This window comes from Leptonychotes weddellii, chromosome 9 (genome assembly GCF_054177405.1).
Source record: "Leptonychotes weddellii isolate Sample4059 chromosome 9, ASM5417740v2, whole genome shotgun sequence".
Classification (NCBI taxonomy): Eukaryota; Metazoa; Chordata; class Mammalia; order Carnivora; family Phocidae; genus Leptonychotes; species Leptonychotes weddellii.
The window spans coordinates 91,754,231-91,768,429 of NC_138377.1; the positions used below are offsets into that span (position 1 = coordinate 91,754,231).

The following is a 14,199-nucleotide window of genomic DNA, read 5'->3' on the forward strand; positions in this document are numbered from 1 at the left end:
AAAAAAAAAAAAGAATATTTTCCACTTTGACTAGCCACATTTCAAGTGCTCAGTAGCTACGTATAGCTAATGGCCACCACACTGGGCAGCACAGCTTAACACTAAAGAATCAACATACTTCTCACTGCACCATAAAAAAGAAAACTAATCATCTGAACAGCTTAACGACTTAGTAAGTCAAATGTCTTATCCCCTTTGGAGTCTCATCTTCAGCAACCCCTCCCCCCAAATGTTTCTACAGTGGTTTGGATAGTTTATTAGGAAAATATCCTTTTTGACATTTCCAATTCTGTGATCCCACCTCTACTCCACAAAAGGTCCTAACTTATCTATCTAAACATACACACCACACTAGCAATCCCTTCAGAAATTTTCCTTGGGAAAGGAATTAAGATTTGAAATTTTACCTGGACATTTTACATCCATAAAATAGGAATTTGGGCTCTGAACTAGCCGTTTCTTTTTATGTTTTTTCTTTTCCTCTTCCAAGGACGGGTGTAGTAAATCTCTAGCCAACTGAATAAAAAAGCATATTATTATTGCTAGAAGGAATCCACACTGCTGGCAGATTTAACCATATGTGATATATACATGCAAGACAAGGGATAACAGTCATACTCAGCAGAGGCAACACGCCAGATGTTATTTATTTAGCCTGTTAAGTAACTTTAATCAATACTTTTTATAATGCTTGTGTTCTCCAAGCCCCGGTAAAGGAACTCTATGACGATCAAGAAGCCTCTGGTACGCGTAATCCCGTTCTTTACTCAACTGAGTACTAGTCTCCAATAAAAACAACACTGTGGTGCTAAGTAAGAACCTGACCCCAACCCTGAGCCCGCTGAGAGCAGAAATCGCTGAGGTAGACCCGAGAGTGCCAACGCTGGGGTGATTTCTGCTCCCTGCCTCCGGGGTTCAACATCTGATCTGACAGGAACTCTGAGTGGCTGAAGCGTGACTGTCCTTGACGGAGTTAACATGTAAGGCAACTGCGAAAACAGTTTTTAAAAAGGAAACCGCAGAAAATCGCTTCCGAGAGGGGGCGAGAACCAACCAGCGCAAGAAAAGCAAAAAGACCAAAGATTAGTCTCACGGGCGCCCACCAAACCCCAAGAAGGCTGAGTGTCACCCGAGGAGCTGTCCCCTCCTAGCCACTGACTCCAGACCTGAGCCCAGGGCCGCCCCGGATCCTCCCCGCTCCACGCCCAGAACAGGGCCCGACACGCCGCGCTGCCCGGGCAAGTCCCAACAAGTCCGCCACGCGCGGAGGAGCTGCGCGGATCCAAGCCACCGAGCCGTGTTCGGCAGGGACCCCTCCCCGGGCCCGCCGAGGCGTCGGGCGAACGCGCCCCCGCGACCCCCCGATAGAGAAGCCCGAAACAAACGGAAAGCCAGAAGTAAACAACTCACAGGCATGTTGATCTTTCGCAATCCCAGCCAGTCCCGATCTCTAAGGCGACACCCCTAGCGAGCAGCACGCGATCGGGCGAGCGGTATCAACTTCCGGGATAGAGGAGGCTGGGCGGAGCGGAGCGGCGGGGCAGGCGGGCCCGTCCGCTCTAGGCGCTCCTCTCGGTGGTGGGGTCGGCTTCGGCCGGGGCCGCAGAGCGCGGGCGGCGGGGTGTCTGAGGGCGCCCTCGTTCCGAAGGCCCGGACGGCGCGAGCCGAGGGGCCTCCTGGGCGAGGGCCGCCGGCCCTAGGGCTCCGCCTCGGACAAGTGGTGCCCGGGACCAGGCTGAGGCGGTGTGGCCCGGCTGGGAAGCCGCCTGGGGCTTAGGCCGCGGAGAAGGGAGCGGCGGCGGCCGCCCCAGCCCGGTCGCGTAGCGGGACCCGGCGGGCGCCTCGGACTGGCCCTCCACGGTCCCGGCCGCCGGCCCCAGCTCTGCGGCGGTTCTGCGGTGCAGCAGGTGTCCGCTCGTTTATTAAAACCAGTAGCATTAATCAAAACTATTAATCCGTGGCTGCGAAATTATGAAAGTTTCGTATACTTGTGCATCCAGCTTCCAAGGAACTGGTTAAGTTCTTCGGGGGATGCGGCTCTGCCTTGGGTTTGCTTTGCCCTGAAAAAGTTTTTAAGAAGCACCGATTCGCTACCAAGCTTGGTTCACCGCAAGGCTCCTTCCCGCCTCTGAGAATTATACCTTCCAGAGCGGACAACTCGGGCCTGAAAAAACGGCGTCGAGAGCCTGACTTGAAATATTCTTGAGGAGGACGAGCTTTGAGGGATGGGCGTGAATATGATCAAAAGCTAGGAAACCAGGCTCTCTCTGACAAATAAATAAATAAAACCTTTAGACAAACCATAAGAGACTCTTAATCTCAGGAAACAAACTGAGGGTTGCTGGAGTGGGGGGGGGGAGGGATGGGGTGGCTGGGTGATGGACATTGGGGAGGGTATGTGCTATGGTGAGCGCTGTGAATTGTGTAAGACTGAGGAATCACAGACCTGTACCCCTGAAACAAATAATACATTATATGTTAATTAAAAAAAAAAAAAGCTAGGAAACCAGGGAAATGCTTGACCAGAAAAATGTCCTACATGACATTCTCCATCACCTTTTATTTCACACATTTTGGGAAATGCAGAAAAAAATGAAGAAAATTAAAATTACTATCCAGAGATAAACATTATTGACAATTTGACCGATAACCTTCCAAACATTTTTTATTTACGTGGATTTAGGTTTGTTGGGGATTTGGGTTTTACATAATTGCTATCATCTTGTGTGTATTCTTTTGTAGACTTGATTATCTCCCCACTACCTATAATGAACATTGTTCCATGCTACTACATATTTTACTACATTATGACTTTTAATGTGGACATAGCATTCATCCTATGAATATATATCCTCCTTTCATCCATACACTAAAGTGGTAATTGGGTTTGGGTTTTTTAATGTTTAGTATTTTAAATATGACAAAATATTAAATATTTTGTAAAGATAAGTATATGGAATAATACAATAGTGTAGCAGAATAATGACCCCCAAAGACTTCAATGCCCTCATCCCCAGGACCTATAGTTACATGGCAACTGGAATTAGGGTTGCTAATTAGCTAATTATGAGTATTATCTGGGTAGGCCCAAAGTGATCACAAGGGTCCTTAAAAGTGGAAGAGGAAGACAGTGAAAGAAGAGTAAGAGAAAGATGAAGTGATGAAAAAGGTCTGAGAGAGGCTATGTTGCTGAATGTGAAGATGGAAGAAGGGGGACCAGAGCCAAGGAATGTGGACAGCATCTAGAAGCTAGAAATAGACTCTGACCTGGAGTCTCCTGAAGGAACACCGTCCTGCCAGCCCCTCTGTTGTAACCCAGTAAAACTCCAGTCAGACTTTGAACTACAGAACTGTGAGATAAGAAATTTATGTTGTTTTAAGCTGCTAACTTTATGGTAATTTGTTACAGTAGGAAACACATACAGTAATGAAGACCATGTAGCCACTCCCCAACTCTGTCAAATCTGACCATTCAATACCCCCTCCCCAGGATTTGTCATTTTAAAAATAACATTGTAGTAAATATTCTTGTGGATAAGTCTCTGTGCACATCCTTGATTATTTCCTTAAGATAAATTCCTAGAGGGGGCGCCTGGGTGGCTCAGTCGGTTAAGTGTCTGCCTTTGGTTTAGGTCAGCCCAGGGTCCGGGATCGACCCCTACTCCCTGCTTAGTGGGGAGTTTGCTTCTCTCTCTTCCTCTGCCCTTCTGCCCTGCTTGTGCTAGCATGCTCTCTCTCTCTCTCTTTCTCTGTGTGTGTCTCAAATAAATAATCTTTAAAAAAGATAAATTCCTAGAGGAGAAATTCCTGAGTCAAAAGTTATGCATATTTTAAGCTTTATAATATAAACTACCAAATTACCCTCCAGAAAAATCAAACCAATTTACATTCCAATTGTAAATGTTTGAGAATGCCCCTTTCTTTGTACCCTTGACGATACTGGATATTATGTTTTTCCCTATGTCCGTCCATCTTGAAGAACTGTATGGTATTTTATCATGCCACTGTTAATTAATATTTTTCATGTGCTTATTGGCACCTAGCATATTTCTATTGAGATGATCGTCCATTTCTTCCTTATGTATCCTTTTTTTTCTTTTAAAGATTGTATTTATTTATTTGACAGAGAGAGACACAGCGAGAGAGGGAACACAGGCAGGGGGAGTGGGAGAGGGAGAAGCAGGCTTCCCGCTGAGCTGGGAGCCCAATGCGAGGCTCCATCCCAGGACTCTGGGATCATGACCTGAGCCAAAGGCAGACGCATAAAGACTGAGCCACCCAGGCGCCCCTGTATCTTTTTTTTTTTTTTAAGTAGGCTCCACGCCCAGTGTGAGGCTTGAACTCACAACCCTGAGATGAAGAGTCGCATCTCTACCGAATGAGTCAGCTAGGCACTTCCGCCATTATGTATTCTTTCATATTAAGGCCATTAACCAGTAATCACATATGCTGCAAATATTTTTCCCAACTTGTTATTTCCTATTAACTCTATCTTATTAATTTGGGGAGTGATTTTAAAACTATATAGAATTTTTTAATTTTGTATACATATATTTCAAACCTATTGGTGTTTCCTGTTTTGCTTTTGTGTTTTGACAGGCCTTTGCCATCTTAGGATCAGCTAAACTTTCTTCTCATTCTTTTGTTATGATATTTATCCTTTAACTTTTTAATTCACCTGGAATTTATTCTGGCACTTGATGCATAGTAAGACTCAGAACACTTTCTAATGATCACTCCTAGTTATTGCTTCAGTTACTTACTAACGCCCAGGATGGTGTCAAAACTCTCAACTTCTGAGACACTATAAAGACAGGAGGAATAGAAGTCAAGGTCAGGAAGACCTGGGTTCTATAACTCTCCCTCCTCCTCCAAAGCTCAGTGTCTCCTACAATGTCCCTGGGTCCTTGCACTGCTGGCAGATAAAGGGACCCAGAGCCACTTTGCCTTGGCAGCCCGCTGTCAGAGAATCCCACCTGGCTTCCCAAAGAACCATGAAGTTCCAGTTGGAGTTCGTATGCTGCTGAGAACTCCCCAGCTGTTCTATCTGGCCACATCTGAGAAAGTCCTTTGTTCTCTCCAGTTCCCCACCAGTGCCTTCACCTGAGACGTATGCAGCCCTCTCTGCTCCCTCCCCCCTTTGTCAACATCAGACACTGGGAAAGCTCACAGGTGTTCCAGCTAAGCCAGGGACTTAACTGGTGCTAAATTTCAGGCTAGCCAAGACCAATTCTAAATAGGTCAGATCCCTATTTGCCCTTGGGTTGGCGTGCCTTTGGCTTGTGCCCCTTCTTTTCCCAGAAAGGTGGTCGGAAATTTAGTTTTGTTTTAAGAAACTCAGGGTGTGAGGTGGGGCCCTAATGATAACTTTTCACACTCCTGCCTTTCTGAGTATTTTTCTGAGAAACTCAGAGAAATCGGTGTCATTAGGAAACTATATAACAAGACTGCATTCGGGGCGCCTGGGTGGCTCAGTTGGTTAAGCAACTGCCTTCGGCTCAGGTCATGATCCTGGAGTCCCGGGATCGAGTCCCACATTGGGCTCCCTGCTCGGCAGGGAGTCTGCTTCTCCCTCTGACCCTCCTCCCTCTCATGCTCTCTGTCTGTCATTCTCTCTCTCTCAAATAAATAAATAAAATCTTTAAAAAAAAAAAAAAGACTACATTCTTTTTCTCTTCCTCTGTGGTCCACCTGTTGTCAGGAATCAAAACATGTGTGGCTTATTCTCAACACATTCCTGAAATCAACAGCAACTGCTGAAAGCCCACCTTGTCTCTGCTCACCAGTTCTCCACAGGGTCACAACCATTATCCCAAAAGCTCCATTGTGGGGGGTTTGAAATCCATCTGTCATTCATGGGGATGTTTGACACGCTCAGGTAAGCTCCCATCTTTAAGAGGTAAGAGTCTCCAGGTGCAGACTCTGTTGTCATGTTCTTTTCCATGCCGCCTTAATTTCTGACTGAAGCTGAGCCCCTAGTGGGCTGGTACTATAGGCTGAATGCTTGTGTCCCTCTGAAATGCATGTGTTGAATCCTAACCCCCCAGTGTGATGGTATTGAGCAGTGAGCTTTTGAGAGGTAGTTAGGTCATCAGGGTAGAGCCCTCGTGAATGGAATTAGCACCATTTTTTTTTTAAAGATTTTATTTATTTATTTGAGACAGAATGAGAGAGAGAGCACATGAGAGGGGGGAGGGTCAGAGGGAGAAGCAGGCTCCCTGCCGAGCAGGGAGCCCGATGCGGGACTCAATCCAGGGACTCCAGGATCATGACCTGAGCCGAAGGCAGTCGCTTAACCAACTGAGCCACCCAGGCGCCCGAATTAGCGCCATTTTAAAAAGAGCTCCCTCACTCCTACTGTGTAAGGACACAGTGATGAGACTTCCATTTGGAGCTAGGAAGTGGGCTCCAAATCTGCCCACACCATTGATCTTGGACTTGCCACCCTCCAGAATTGTGAGAAATAAATTGTCTGTATTTAAGCCACCCAGTCTATAGGGTTTTGTTATAGCAGCCTGAACAGACTAAGCAGGCTGGCCTGGCAGAACATTTCACCTCATTCTTGGAGATTGTGCTGGGTTTTCTCCATGAGTCCCTGACCTGATCTGCTTTCCCTCCATCCTTCACCCTTCTCTGTGCCCAGGAGACTGACCTTGACGGACTGCACCTGCTGAGTTCCCTTGTGCTCTGGTTTCTAATTGGGTTGGGCCAATGAGATGCATCAGTAAGAAAGCACAAGGTGGGCGAAGAGAAATATTGGGGTATTCCCCTGGTTCTATCCTTGACAGGCCCTTTTCTTCCATAGGCTGTATTACTCTGAAGGAAACAGTTGCTTCAGGTGTCCCTTTCCTACAACTCTTACAGGGTTCCAGTCACTACTTCCTTCCCTTTTGGTTCTTCTGCCTGAGGGGTGGTATCTCATGATCTTTTGTTGATTTCTGTTAACCCTGTCTCAGCCTTGTAAATAATACCCATATGAAGCTATCTTCAGTGATCTCTTTTGAAAAGGCCTTTGTGATCTGCCAGGACCCTGACATGGGGATCCCTTGCCAGGATGGGCTCCTCTTTAGCCTGCAAGGCTTCGTAGATTTGTAGATGGGGTCCGTCTGCCCTTCAGCCTTCAATCCAACCAGGTCACTGCAGGGATGTCCATTGTCCCTGACTATAGAATCCTTCATGTTTAACAGGTTATGGCTTGAGATGGAAAACAGGAATCTTGAGACAGCCTAGAATCCTAGTCATGAAGATCTTTGCCACATTATGGGCTGCATTGGGACCACCTAGGAACTTGCTGGAAATGCAGACTCAGGCCCCAACCCCAGACCTCCTGGGTCAGAATCTGCCTTTTAACAAGATACCCTGGCAATTTGCATTCACATCCCAGTGTGAGAAACACTGCCCTAGATTTACCATCCCAGCATTCTCTCTGGAGTATTCCTAACTTCCTGTGGGACTGTAAGGAAGCCAGAACCCAAATTCCCACTACTCCAGGTAACAAATCAAGGATATTTCTCTAGATTGGAACAGAGCCCCCCCACCCCCAACCTCCTTCTCCAAGATGTTTTATCCATTTCAGCAAATCTTATTCTCTCTTACTATGTCGAGGAAACCTTTAAGTCAATGATACTCAAACTTGGTTGCATGTTAGAATCACCAGAGGAGCATCCTAGGTCAGTTTTAGAGCATTTGGGGGTGATACCCAGGCGATGGTGTGTGCTTGTTTGTTTGTTTATGGGGGGAGTGGGGTGGGGAGGGGCAGAGGGAGAGAGAATCTTAAGCACGCTCCACACTCACCACAGCCCAATGTGGGGCTCGATCTCACAACCCTGAGATAGTGACCTGAGCCAAAATCAAGAGCTGAACGCTTAACTGACTGAGCCACCCAGGCGCCGCCCCTCCCCCCCGCCCCGCCCCGCCGCAGTAGTTTCTAAAACTCCCCAGGTTATTCCATGAGGAACCAAGGTTGAGAACTACTATTCTCAGTTCCTCAGAGGGCTCAACATTTTCAAAAGCAAAGCCCAGAAGAACTATAGGCTACTCCCGCTGAAAGGTGGGGAGAGGGGAAAATACAGAGGGGGGATAAAATCATTGCTGTTCAGCTCCACCAGGCGGGGCATCCTAGCACTGCGCTACCTGGCTTGAGGATCAGGTGCCAGGTCTCCTGGTCTCCCCAGCTGTTTTCCTGCAAACCCTCTCATAGCCTGCCTGAGTCTCCACGGAAGAAAGTGAGCTACTCAGAGGCCAGGTGCTCTCCCAAACTTCACTGTCTCCCCCCAGCTCATAGTAAATGCATTTTAGAAAGATGCTGGGGTCAGCAAAAATGTATGCAAATGTAAGCACTTACCGCCTACGTTAATCCTTTCTCAATAACCACTGCTGTCTCGGGTGGCTTTTCTTTTCATGCTCTTGTACTGCAATTTCACGCTCCTTATGTCCATGTGTCTATGTGTTCTCTTCCCTAAAAGTCCATAGGTTTCTTAAGATCAGGATGGACTCTCATTCCCCAATTTGCCCAAGTAGCAGGGCAGGCGCGGGAATCTGTCCCCTGAGCGCCATAGTCCGTGTAACTGGCGTGCTGGTCTTTCTTTGAGAACTAACTATTCTGCCTCTGGTTTACCCAGAACCCTGCTTTTCCTGTCACAACTTTCTAGGTCCTTCTGGATGCATGCCTTTGGTCCTCCCTCTGCCTCAACTTGGTGTGATGAAAAGACTGAAGGACCACAGAATTCTGGCTAAGTCCAAGTTAATTTGTTTGTTTACTTTTTTTTTAAGCAGTTCTTTTTTTTTTTTTTAAGATTTTATTTATTTATTTGACAGAGAGAGAGCACAAGCAGGGGGAATGGCAGAGGGAAAGGGAGAAGCAGGCTGCCCACTGAGCAGAGAGCCTGATGTGGGGCTTGATCCCAGGACCCTGGGATCATGACCTGAGCAGAAGGCAGACCCTTAACCAACTGAGCCACCCAGGCGCCCCAAGTTAACTTGTTTCTAAAACTGGAAAAATAAGGCTAAGTCATTATAGGGTTAATGAGATATTATAGTGAGCTCTTCCCTTGGAAAATGTGTTCAAGCAAAAATAAATGAAAATCATTCTGTTTTCCCATTAGATAAAAGCTGATTAAAAGGCTAATGGGTCCGCACGCTCAGAGTATTAAGAAGAATGGTGCTCTATTTGTTCACATTTAAAAATGTATTAAAACTATTTGTAGAATGTCTGCTATACACAAAGTGGTAGACATTGTAAGCCCTGTTACCTGGGAGCACAGAAACTTTTTAAGTCTAATAGCCACTTAACCTTTGTAAGTTGTTTCCCCATCTGTTAAATGAAAATAATCTGTATGTCTATTTCATAAGGTTATATGAATACATAATGAGGTAATACTTGTAAAGTGCAGAGTACACTGCAGATAATCAGTAAATGCCAACTATAATTCCTAGAGCTTCTTGATTATAAAGAAATCAGTTGGCTCTGGAAATACTGGGCTGATGGTGATTTCCCTAGTGGTGACTTGTAAAATGCTAGGTTTCTAGAATAGTTCTGACTTAGGGAAGATCATGAATTCGTTCCATCTGCAGGAAATACTTGCTGGAGTCTTACCTTTGAATCAAAAACTGAGAGATTGTTCTTTCAAAGTGCAGTAGATGACACAAGGAGCCCCTTGACATGCAGGACAAGCACTGGCCAGCAGAGAGCTTTATCTCGCATTTCCAGAGGGCCTTACTGTTGGCTCCGTCTCCCTTATCGGTTACCTGGTCACTCCCTAAGCAGCTGTGCATAATAAACTCCAAATTCACAGACCGGGGTTATTGTGAATTTTTATAAAGGAGAAATACATGTAAGACTGAGTCTAATCTCCAAATATTTTCTCCTAAATATTCCATTCGTCTGAAACTAGTTAACTATTTTAAACTATTTAAATTCCAAATTGCCGGGGCGCCTGGGTGGCTCAGTTGGTTAAGCGACTGCCTTTGGCTCAGGTCATGATCCTGGAGTCCCGGGATCGAGTCCCGCATCGGGCTCCCCGCTCAGCGAGGAGCCTGCTTCTCCCTCTGACCCTCCCCCCTCTCATGCTCTCTCTCTCTCTCTCTCTTTCTCGCTCTCAAATAAATAAATAAAATCTTTAAAAAAAAAAAATAAATTCCAAATTGCCCTTAGGTGAAAGTTAAATACCATTGGCTCTACATATATTTTTCATAGAGATACTTAGTCCGAAAATCTAGTAGAATTGTGCCAGCTCTGTGGTCACTGTGCAGCACCGACTTTAAAGCAGTGGGATACTGGGAGCGAGGGAAGAGTTGTGTTGCTGATCTGTAGTGTTTGCTAATTTCCACGAATGACTGCATCATGGTCAATTTCAAGTACTAAAATGAAGTCACTTCATACAGAGTGGGGAAGAGAGGAGCACAATCCTCCTGATCAGGTAATGCCAAAGTCTTATTTTAGGAATATTTTCACTGTCATCAAAACTGCTAGTAAAATATCCATATTGACACTTTGGGGCATCCTTTTCTCTGACACCAAAAGCAGGAATGAAAAATGGGAGGGGTGCCTGGGTGGCGCAGTTGGTTGAGCAGCCAACTCTTGGCTTCAGCTCAGGTCTTGATCTCGGGGTTGTGGGATCGAGCCCCAAGTCATGCTTGAGTTTCTCTCTCCCTCGCCCTCTGCCCCTCCCCCTGCACTCTCTCTTTCTCTGTGAAGTAAATAAATCTTTTTTAAAAATGGGAGAGGGCAACCCTGTCGGGACCCCTCTCACTCTGGAGCGCTTTTTCTGTATCTTCACTTAATAAACGTCTATGGCTTTACTCACACAAAAAAATAAAAAATAAATAAAAAATGGAAGAAAGAAGGGACTACTAGACTAACTCACAAACTGGATGGTTGGCCTTGAATAAAGAAGAGTTGACCTCCTGGATCATTTTATCCACCTGAGCACAGCCCATTACACAGAACAAGAGCTCTACCAGCCTTCCTTCTCAGACTTGCTAATGATGTAGTAACACATTAAATATGGAATTTCAGGTTAGGAAGGGACAATCCATTCCTATTTTCAACAGCTCTAATTGTTCCTTCTATCGTGTGGAAGTCTGCTTGCTTTTAAATTCACCCATTGAATTTCTGGCCTAGGAAGGGAACATAGAAAACACATGTCATTCATTTTCCAACCGACAGCTCTGAGCTAGTTGAGGACAGGGTTTCACCTTCTCTTAGAATTTACCCCTCCAGGGGCGCCTGGGTGGCTCAGATGGTTAAGCGTCTGCCTTCAGCTCAGGTCATGATCCCAGGGTCCTGGAATCGAGCCCCACATCGGGCTCCTGGCTCAGCGGGGAGCCTGCTTCTCCCTCTCCCTCTGTCTCTCCCCCTGCTCATGCTCTCTCTCTCTCTCTCTCTCTGTCTCAAATGAATAAATAAAATCTTTAAAAAAAAAAAAAAAGAATTTACTTCTCCAGGATGCATATCCTGGTATTCGCAGTTTCTCATCACCCTTTTTATATTTCTTTGGACATGCTCCAATTTGCCCACATCCCTCTTAAAATAGGCCCAATGACCGAACGCATTGTCAGCTCTGAATCACAGGGAACTGTTACTTGCCTTGTTCTGATCGTCACATGTGTACCAGTTCAGCCTCAAATCACATATGCTTTTTTGGCAATGTGATGGCACCACACTGTTGATTTACATAACCTTGTAGGTGACTAACACCCTAAGTCTTTTTAAGTGTTACTAAACCTCTTATTTCTCATGCTCTAATTGCATTTTAAGAAATCTACATCTAGTGAATATTCTAAAAACCAGTGAATTGCACTCTTTGTCAGTGGGTTGTATGGTATGTGAATATCAATAAAGCTGTTAAAAAATATAAGTGCAGGAAAGAAAAGCAGATGTGTTTTTTCAAATAACGACTAAATCTTGCCAGACACATTATTTCACATAATCCTTTCAACAATCCTTTGGCGTTCTAGAGGAACTAAGAGCCTTGTGTAAGTGGGGGAGCAGGGATTTGAACATAGGTCTGCTCAAGATGCCCATGTTCCTTCCACCACACTGCTTCCCTGTCACCGTGTTACGTGCTAGGCACCATGATTGGTGCCCAGCTCAAGTTAGAGGGAGGAGGTCTTCCAGGCAAGCAGCGCCGCAGGACCATGCGGACCCTCAGAGCACTAGTAAGTGATAGGGTGACTTAGAGAGATTCAGGCATGAAAAGGAAGGTGTCCCAAAAGTGAAGCAAATATGATGATTGGTGAAAGTGGGGGTGGTGGAGTTGGGGGAGGTGTTGGAAATAACCCTGTGAGAGACCCAGAGTGGCAGTGTGGGTCACATAGGACGAAGTGCTGGTAGCAAGGTCTCAGCTTGGTCTGTGTCCAGGTGTGTTACCTAGGAAGAATAGCTGTATGCGCATCGGAGTGCTGATTTTAAAGGGGCCAGGGTCCTGGCTGGGTTATAGAGGCAGGGGCTGAAGCCTGGGGCATCCAGGAGTCCGGTCCTGCGATACGGAATCAAACTGAATCCCAGGATGAGGCTGAAGCCCAGAGGCCAGAACCAGAGCATTTAGTGAAGCAGGACAAGTCACAGGGTGACCTAACAGTGTCCCCTGAACTCCTGAACCAGGGCTCCTTGAAACCTTCAGCTAGAGGTAGGATTTGCCCCTGAATCTGGGGCAGAGCCAAAGCTATAGATGAATGTCCAGTGGCCCAGAATGGGGACTGACAGAACGTTAAAGTGCCTATCCAGTGTGGGGTTTTTTCCCTGCAACATGCATGACCAATGACAGCTGCAGTTATACATACCCCTGCAGAAGTAGTCAGGGTTAGAACACTCTGGGTGCGCCTCCATGACTCCACTTTCTTCCCTACTACACAAGAAAGTGTATCAGGAAGTGACAAAGAACGTTATTTCAGGAGTAGCTGTGAATCTGTTCCATTCAGTTTGGTCATCAGCAAACATTACTGATGTGCATGTCTGGTTTGGGCAGGCCAGTGTGATAGGATCTCCCGGGTGGCCATCAGCAGGCAGACTCTGCCTGTGCAGCCAGAATCCCGGGCTTAGCCTCTCTCTCTCTGTCTCTCTCTCTCTGTCTCTCTCTCTCTCTCAGCCAACCACTCACGCAGCCAAGACTCCTTGGGTTTCACGTAACAGATACAAGCTTGCCTGAGCTCAATGGAGAGAGTGCTGGACATGGGCCAGGGCAGGAAGGGCAGCGGGGCCTCAGGGGGCTCAGAACAAAGCCCTGAGAGGCCCCGGGAATGGAGACAACTCTTCTCTTGCCACCTCCCTTTTTCTCTCAGGGGTGACCTGGTTTCTCATCTCTACTTCTCCCTGACACTCTTTCAGCCTCCTCTCCCTACACCCCAGTTTTTCTGCTTCTCAGGGCTCACAGTGACAGTGGCCATGCTAGCCCCTTGTTGTATGCTGTCCTCGTTTCAGGGCCAACAGTGACCGACCAGAAGGCCTGTGTCCCAGTCCCAGATGCCCTGGCGAGAGAAGCTGGTTTTCTCAGCTTGGGTCGGGAGCGTGGAGTCCAGTAGCCTGTGGGCACTTGGGACCATGGTGGCTCCCGGGGCACACTGTAGTGGAAGAGGGTGAGGGAAGCTCTTAGGGAAGGAGGCAGAAGTTGGACAGAGACCCCGTAATGTTGCTTCTTCCCTCCAAACCATTGTCACTACCACCTTTGGCCACGCTAAGTCCTCCTCTCGGGCTGCCTCGCTATTGCTCTGTCTTCTCCCTGAAGCATCTGGTTATTTGCTGGACATAGTTTGTTGACTAAAAACACCTTCTCCACAAACTTCAGCAAATTGGTGATGAATGTATGCAATAACATTTTTTTTCATGTAGAATAATCAAATCTAGGGACCACATTTGAGGAGAGATACCATTTTTTTTTTTAAGATTTTATTTATTTTAGAGCTAGAGAGCAAAAGTGTGGGGAAGAACAGGAGAGAGACCAGCAGATTCCATGCTGAGTGTGGAGTCTGATTCAAGGCTCAGTCCCCTGACCCTGAGGTCATGACCTGAGCCAAAAATCAAGAGTCAGATGCCCAACCAACTGAGCCACCCAGGCACACACCCTCCCCCCCTTTTCTTTTTTTGAGAGAGAGAGAGGACAGGGAGGGGGCAGAGGGAGAGGGAGAGAGAGAATCTTAAGCAGGCTTCACCTTCAGCTTAACCAAATGAGCCACCCAGGTGCCCCAAGGGATACCATTTTA

General features: G+C 46.6%; 2 protein-coding genes across 3 annotated transcripts in view; one reads left to right on the forward strand and one right to left on the reverse strand.

The window, feature by feature from the left end:
* Window positions 1–1,564, reverse strand: part of LOC115942070 (small ribosomal subunit protein eS27-like) — a 3,883-nt gene extending 2,319 nt beyond the window's left edge. Inside the window, exons 1-2 of one of the 2 annotated variants that reach the window (XM_081831234.1) lie at window positions 1,411–1,564; window positions 408–516 (exon numbers count right to left, since the gene is read on the reverse strand). In XM_081831234.1, the coding sequence (XP_081687360.1) occupies window positions 408–516; window positions 1,411–1,416 (115 nt within the window). In that variant the 5' untranslated portion in view covers window positions 1,417–1,564. Of the gene's footprint in view, window positions 1–407; window positions 517–1,166; window positions 1,186–1,410 lie in introns of those variants that run through there. The other variant, XM_081831235.1, reaches the window with a different exon arrangement.
* The window catches only part of LACTB (lactamase beta), a 49,472-nt gene that overhangs the window by 27,912 nt on the left and 7,361 nt on the right, over window positions 1–14,199 (forward strand). Inside the window, exon 7 of the mRNA XM_081831231.1 lies at window positions 5,702–5,878. The gene's annotated coding sequence lies outside the window, so the exon portion shown is untranslated. The remainder of the gene's footprint in view (window positions 1–5,701; window positions 5,879–14,199) is intronic.